The sequence below is a fragment of the Epinephelus moara genome, chromosome 2 (assembly GCF_006386435.1).
Source record: "Epinephelus moara isolate mb chromosome 2, YSFRI_EMoa_1.0, whole genome shotgun sequence".
In the NCBI taxonomy this organism is placed as follows: Eukaryota; Metazoa; Chordata; class Actinopteri; order Perciformes; family Serranidae; genus Epinephelus; species Epinephelus moara.
The window spans coordinates 2589415-2597077 of NC_065507.1; the positions used below are offsets into that span (position 1 = coordinate 2589415).

General features: G+C 41.2%; 2 protein-coding genes across 4 annotated transcripts in view; one reads left to right on the forward strand and one right to left on the reverse strand.

The window, feature by feature from the left end:
* The window catches only part of rnaset2l (ribonuclease T2, like), a 28871-nt gene extending 23762 nt beyond the window's left edge, over nt 1–5109 (forward strand). For both annotated transcript variants that reach the window (XM_050065872.1, XM_050065880.1), the window contains exon 10: nt 4730–5109. In XM_050065872.1, the coding sequence (XP_049921829.1) occupies nt 4730–4933 (204 nt within the window). In that variant the 3' untranslated portion in view covers nt 4934–5109. The remainder of the gene's footprint in view (nt 1–4729) is intronic.
* Nucleotides 5110–6108: 999 nt separating this feature from the next.
* supt5h (SPT5 homolog, DSIF elongation factor subunit) overlaps nt 6109–7663 on the reverse strand; it is a 53004-nt gene continuing 51449 nt past the window's right edge. For both annotated transcript variants that reach the window (XM_050065294.1, XM_050065286.1), the window contains 2 exons: nt 7009–7104; nt 6109–6715 (listed from right to left, as the gene is read on the reverse strand). In XM_050065294.1, coding sequence (XP_049921251.1) covers nt 6575–6715; nt 7009–7104 — 237 coding nt within the window. In that variant the 3' untranslated portion in view covers nt 6109–6574. The remainder of the gene's footprint in view (nt 6716–7008; nt 7105–7663) is intronic.

Below are 7663 nucleotides of genomic sequence, written 5' to 3' on the forward strand. Positions count from 1 at the left end.
TGTTTGTACTGGTACTGTACATTCTGCTATAATTATTTGCATTACTATTTGTTTTTTCTTCAGATAAATCTGATAATTGTTGCTCGGTCTCTTTACTCATTTATTTAGTAGAGTGTCCACACACCTTCTCATTCTACATATACACAGAGGTATACTGGTGGCTTTACAGCGTACATTTTATTGATTATCTCTGATCCCCATGACCACTGACGCTAGGTGGCGCCAAGCTAAAAAAAAAACCGAATCCTATCTGTTGCCTCTTTAAGTTCGTCCAAGGCTCTCTTAAGTTTGTCATGGCACACACACTAAAACCCTCAGTGGTATCTTCCAGTGAACTGTTTGTGTTCTGGCTGAAACCACCAAAACCTCAGTCCAGGAACTCGCCCTCCTCATATTCTCCAGAAACTGAATACACGTGTGATGTGACTCTGTCAACTTTCCTCTTAAATCACCGCCAGGCCAAAGTTTCTGGTCGTGAGGAAGAAACCTTTGTTTTATTCCAGTTTTATTCGAATCATGTCATTGTTTTGTTGTTATTTCAAATGGTCGTTTTGCATCGGTTTGTTGTTTTGTGTGTCTTTGTGGACATTTTGCTTCTCAAGCCCTGTTTCCACCAAGCAGTCCGGTTCAGTTCAGTTCATATTTTTTCTCTGTCCACAGTAAAAGTTGTGGATGGTCCCAACAGAAGTGTTCCTTAGCGTCCCCATGTTTGGTCCCCCCTCTGTTGGGGTACCTAGCACACAGATCTGGTACTAAAAGGTGGAGCTGTGAACCCTGCAGTCTGATTGGTCAGTAGAAGACGGTCACTCTGGTTTTATGTAACCTCTGTTCATACATCAGTAAACTACAACTATAAAATGAAAGAGAAAAAAATAACTTCATTCACTGGGCCAACTGCCGGCAACTTTTAAAGTTACAATGTGTAATTTACGTGGTTGTTTATTAGCAAATATCAACTATTGCTTTCATAGATATATATTTACTAAAGTGTGATGCAATTCACACACAAATGGAAGCTTTCTCATAGGCTTAGAATGATTTCTCTATATATACACAGGCAGGGCGCGGTCTGCTGGAGGCTGCCCTCTTGCGTCGCCATATTTGAATACAGTGGCCGAAAGGGATATACGCGCTTCGCCTTTCACGTTTACCTAGAACTTGCCGTCACTCGAGACAGAGAAGGTGAAGATCAATCCGGGGCGCTTCTGCGTGAACCTGCTTTGTACTTTTATGATTCTGTCGCACTTTAAATGGAGGACCACACATATGTTTTGCCCCGTAAGAGGGAAACCACGCCACCAAATAAAAGAAGAAGATCAGATAAGCGAGGACGGGACAAAACGCGAGTGAATATCGGCGTTGCTTATTCCAGGTGGAAAGAACTCCTGAAGGAGAAGGATTTCACAAGGGATGCGGAGGTTGCCTGCTTTCTGCTAGACAGGTAATCAATCTGAAATTTTAAAATCATTTTGGCTTCATGTTTGCAACTACTTTCCCCTCTCGTCTAAGGTCGAGTGAGAACTACGTTTACGTGCTAACGTTATCCTAGCCTTGGCTAACGTTATCCCAGAGCTACAGCTAAATGGTTAGCCTAGCCTACAGCCTAATCTGTTGATTCCTCTTGTGCTGCTGCGAAGGCTGCCACCCTCTCCTCCTCCTCTTCCCTCTGGGTAGCCGAGACACACCTCCTCGCCTGGCCGTTCCTGCACCGCCTCTAACGTTACCCCCTCCCCCCCTTCCTCTCCCTGGTCTTCCTCCTCTCCCTCTCCCTCTTCCTCATCTCCCTGTGTCCTGTGGAAGAACACTCTGGAAACGCATATATTATAATCGTACCAACCTATATTTGCCGCACTGTGCCGTGACTATCACATAAATGTGTTATTTTAGCATTACTGTGCTAATGTTTGCTCGTGTTACCAAAACAATTAGAAATAAAACACTCCTAACATATATCTCACAGATAACCTGTATCTCACTGGAAAGCTATAACATATCGTAAGATGGTTTAGATTGCTAAATAAGTATTCACCTCGTCGCTAGATACTCCTGAAAAACTCAAAAAACTCTGTTGTCTGCGCAAGGCTTTTTGTCCTACGAGGCCACCGTCACTTACCTGACGGGAGGGGTGAGTGAGTGAGCGCTGCAATCTAGAATTTGACCGCTGATGTCACTGTTACTCACCATTTTTACACACTGAGGCTTTAAGGTGGAACGTTAACTTGTAATGTTACTCAGTGCATGAGTTGATGACGTGAATCCATCAGCACACCTTAAGTTTCACTGTGACAACTTTGACCATCACTTCAGTTTTTATAGTCCATGTGTTAAATGTCCTTTTATTGCCCTCAGATATTCTCAGTGAATCTGAAGACGGTGCATTTCTCCCATTTTCTGAGGAATACTGCTCCTCAGAGAAGAAGTCATCTTTTCCATTACAAAAATCTCTGTGACTGTATCCACCCACTGTTTGAGGCTTTCTTGCTGGCAAACAATTGTTTTTCTCCAAAATATCTGATTTTTTTTTGACACGTCCAAAACATGTGTGAGTGATTGTCATCCCTGTGTCCGTACTGTCTGCAGCAGTGTGTTTGCTCTTCATGTTGAGTGTGACAATGATGAAAATTAAGTTTTTCCAGTGAAATTCTCTCCACCTCTTGGAGCTTGTAGATGAGTTCTGTGTTTTCCACGTTGAAAGCCAATTTAACTTTAACATATTGAGTAGTGTTCCCTCTCTCCCTCTGCAGGCCCTCCTATCATCTGAACATGATTTATTCACTGCCACGTTTATGAGCTTCAGTCAGAATATTTCTGAGTACACTGACTGTAGTCTCCCTCTCATAGTAATCTCTCTGTTTAATCTCTTAAATGTAAATATCTGCACAAATCTGCAGATTCCTTCTGTTCGTCTCCAAAAGCTCTGAATTCATCCCGAGTCAGTGTGTGTACAGCTGTCATGTCCTTGTCCCACCACTGTCTCAATCTGACCTCAGTGATTCCCAGAGTGAAGCTGGCGTTTGAGGTTTATTCCTGTTCCATGTCCCTTCAACTTATACTCATTCACAATTTGGAGCCAGATACTCCGGGGTCGTTTTATGTCTTTTTGTGGTCGATTGTGTGTCTTTGTAGTCGGTTTCTCTTTGTGGTCGTCCTGTGCATGTTTTTGTTTGTTTTACGTCTCTTTGTCGTTTTGATCATTTTGTTGTTGTTTTGTGTTTCTTTGTTGGTTTGTGTCTTTGTGGACATTTTGCATCTGAGCTTGTTTTTGTTTTTTTTGTATCTCTTTGTGGTCATTTTGCGTCTCTTTGTAGTCGGTCTCTCTTTGTGGTCATTTTGCGTCTCTTTGTAGTCAGTCTCTCTTTGTGGTTATTTTGGATCTTTTTGTTGTTGTTTGCATCTCTTTGTGGTCATTTTGTGTCTCTTTGTAGTCGGTCTGTCTTTGTGGTTGTTTTGCGTCTCTTTGTAGTCGGTCTCTCTTTGTGGTTATTTTGAATCTTTTTGTTGTTGTTTGCATCTCTTTGTGGTCATTTTGTGTCTCTTTGTAGTCGGTCTCTCTTTGTGGTTGTTTGCATCTCTTTGTAGTCGGTCTCTCTTTGTGGTTGTTTGCATCTCTTTGTAGTCGGTCTCTCTTTGTGGTTGTTTGCATCTCTTTGTAGTCGGTCTCTCTTTGTGGTTGTTTGCATCTCTTTGTAGTCGGTCTCTCTTTGTGGTTCTTTTGTGTCTCTTTGTAGTCAGTCTCTCTTTGTGGTTGTTTTGGGTTTATTTGCAGGCATTAATTGTCTCTTTTGGTTGTTTTGTGTCTCTGAGGTTGTTTTGAGTCTCTTTGTGGTTGTTTTTGTGTGTTGTGTTGGGTTTCTGTGTAGGTGTTAATCATTTCTTTGTAGTTGTTTTGAATCCCTTTGCGGTCGTTCTGTGCCTCTTGTTGGTCGTTCTGAGTGATTTGTGGTCTCTGATCTTTTTGCGTCACTGTGTGGTTGTTTTGCATGTTTTTTTGCAGCTGTTTTGTGTCTCTGAGGCTGTTTCTTGTCTCTTTGTGGTTGTCTTTGTGTGTTGTTGTTAATCTCTTGTTGTCGCTGTTTTGTGTTTCTGTCTGGTCGTTCTGTATCACTCTGGTGTTTTTTCTTTTCATATCTGTCATCCTGTCATGAAACACAGTTTGAATTAACTAAACTTAACTTGAGTTACAGCCAGATCACTTTACCTGAGGAAGGCTTTTAGAAGTAACTCTTTAATTCTGTGGTTGTTGCTTATTCCTGTCTCTGTGCACTGGAAAACACTTCGTACTCCTTGCATAAAAACAACTACACAAATAAAATCATTTTATCTTATTTATAACTTGATGTAAGTTAAGTGACGCAGCCTCTGACGATGTGCTCCTAGTTTAAATATATTTGGACCATAACCACAGTTCAGATATGAACTCACAGATCACTGGTGAGTAAAGATGTCTCACTCTGGACCAAAGTGTTGGACAGGTGGACAGACACTGTGTGGACACTTCTGGTAGCGGTACAAAAGTTCACCTGAGTGAAAAGCAGAGTTACAGATTTTAGAATGGACTCAACCAGACATGAAAATCAAACTGAGCTACAGTAAGTGACCCGTGCAGTACCAGCAGCAGTTACACAAGCAGTAATATTAATCACGTGGGATCTTTCCTACCTGCTGTGTTTCATATCTGCTCCTCCAGCTGGACGTCTTTTCACTCTCCCCTCTCCTCCTCCTCCCTCAGGACCGAGAGGTGTGGTTTCAGGTGAAGATCCCTCTGTCTCGCAACCTGACCGTCGGCTGTGATCACCAAGGCGACGCTGAAAGGGACCCAGCGTTGGGGTCTGGCTCAGGATGGAACCGCTCCCACGGCCACCCCTGCCCTCCTCGGGTCCCTTTCTACTACTTCCCCATCGACCACCAGCAGCCGCAGCGGCCCTGCGGCTAACAGCCACAGCAGCTCGCTGTTTATCCTCTTCAATGATTGTGTGTGGGATTAATAGCAGTTAATGATGTGATGTGAATACAGAATGTCAAACTTTAGAGTTTGTATCTGACACCTCTGAGGAATCAAACGTGTAACTGAACAGATCAACAAATAAACACGTGAACAAATTTTCAGAATCATTTTCTTTACCTCCGAGTCATGAAACACATTTTACACTCTGTGCTTCAAATGCTTCATATCCCTAAAATCTGCACAACCTAAGTTAAACGGTTATGTGAGTCTCTAAACCATGATAACTGATAAAAGTATTTAAATTAAGTCATTTAAAAACTGGGCATGTTTTTCATCAGATTTTTACAAAATAAAACAAAAGAAAAAAAGATCCAAAGATTTTTAACTCTAGAAATATAAAGCCAATATTTCTTAATACTTTATATTTATACCTCTCTGTATTTACTTTCCTATATAATTTCCCTTCCTGTAAAAAAAAAAATTAAATGTTTTTTTTTTTTATTAATTTACTGATTTACGTATTTATTTCCTTTTCATTTCCCCCAATTCACTTCCCCAAACGTAGCAACTAATGTGTAGAAATACTAATCTATGTCACAATTTATCAACCAAGTAATGAAGGTATTTATTTCTAATATTTTTGGAATATTTAATGACATTTATTTATCTATTATCTATCTATTTATCTATCGCATATTTTAAATTTTTATTTCATTTTTTTTTTAAATTATTCATGTCTTTTACAATGTAATTATTTCTGCATTATTTTTGTATTTCTTCGCATTTTTCTCCCTATTCACTGCCCCACATATTTTTTGTTTCTCTATCATTTTTTTAATAAATTAATTTAAAAATAAATAAAAAGCATTTGAAAATATATCTTAAAAAAATATTACAAAATAAAAAAAATAATATTTCAAAAAAGCTTTATGAAAAAAAAAAAAAAAAGGGAAAATTAAATAGCAAAGCAAATTAATTATATAAAAATATATATCAATTTAAGTCGCATTTTATCAGTTAATTAATGGCAACACATATTGGCCTGTTAATTTATCAAGTCATTTATTCATGTATTTATTGTGGCAGTGTCTGTCCTCCATAAAGAACTGTTAACACTTGTCACCAGTCGACATGCTGCAAAAATCCATGTGGAGACAAACAGATCAACTGATTCACAGTTTATTGACATGTTACATTTTTTACCCTCATCCACCAAGAAAAAAACAAAAATTACTGACAAAACATTGAGAAAACACTAAAAATGGATTGAGACCACTAATAAGAATAACTAACAGATCATTAAAAAATAAAACCACCACAGGTGAGACGGAGAGAGAAGAGAGGCTGCTAATGATGGTGTTGGAAAAAAGTCGGATTCACAGAGGGAGAGAAACGTGTTGGTCAGACTGGTTTAACGTCAGAACTCCTCCTGAATGTCATCTGCTGTGTGTGTGTGTGTGTGTGTGTGTGTGTGTGTGTGTGAGAGAGAGAGTCCAATTCGTCCGCCTTCGTCTGTCTGTGTGACATACAGCCAACAGTATCCTCATGACTGTCTGTGTGACAGTACAGCCAACAGTATCCTCATGACTGTGTGTGTGTGTTGTGTTCGAGTGTCTCTCCCTCCCTCTCTCAGTGCTCCAGGCGTCCCAGGAACCTCAGGTTGAGGATCTTCAGCTGGTCGTCCAGCTCCATGCGGACGATGCCGTCGTCTCCGTCGATGCTCAGCAGGATCCCCGTCGCCTCGCGGTCCTCTCCCAGGATCACCTTCACCTGTGGGAAAAATAAACATTAACAGCTTTGTGGAGTCGGTTGATATTCCATATGATCAGTTAACATCACCTGCACAGTTCGACATCTACATTTAAATTGTGGTTTCAGGAACATAATTACTCCTAAAAGCCGACAAGTTACATTTTAAAAAATGTGTTTTAGCTTCCATCAGCTGACCAAAAGTATGTGGACGCCCTGCCTAATAATAATAATAAAGATGTGAGACACACGTGTTCATGAGCTGTGCTAATGCAGGGCGACGTGGTGACGATGGCAGTGACTGTCACAGTTACCTTGTTGTTCTTGGTGGGAGTGACGGGCTCCAGGTGGTCGCTGCTGATACTGACCACCTTCTCCGACTCCTGCATGAACACTGAACACATCCCTCCCTGCAGACACACAGAGGACAAACTCTTTAACATGAAACCTGAACACACAGATGATCACAGTGACCTTTGACCAAAACTAATCAGTTCATTGTTGAGTCCCAGTGGACATTTGTGCCAAATTTGAGGAAATTCCTGTGTGGCATTCCTAAAGGTCCTGACACACCAAGCCGATGGTCGGCCATCGACCAAAGTCGGGCCGCCGGTGAGCGTCTGTCGTCCTAGTTTTTGCGGTGTGTCCCGCACGGCAGCTTTTCGGTGAGAGAGATCACTCTGATTGGCTGTTCAGGTTTTATTTCCTCGCCCCTGTAGCGAGTACGGTTGGGAACGATTAACCGATACGACCGGATATCCGGTTTGACAAGCGAGATATATGGCTGCGTTGGTAGCAGCCTCCTCAATCGATACGAATCAGCCATGAATCCTTAGATGAATCGATTGTAGAGTCATGGATTCGGGTATCGCGAGACTAGCAATCGGTTGACTGACTTTAACAGTTTGCATCTCGAAAACAACGTGAGAGCCGGCGGCATGCTCCGTAGCAGGCATTACTGACAACGAT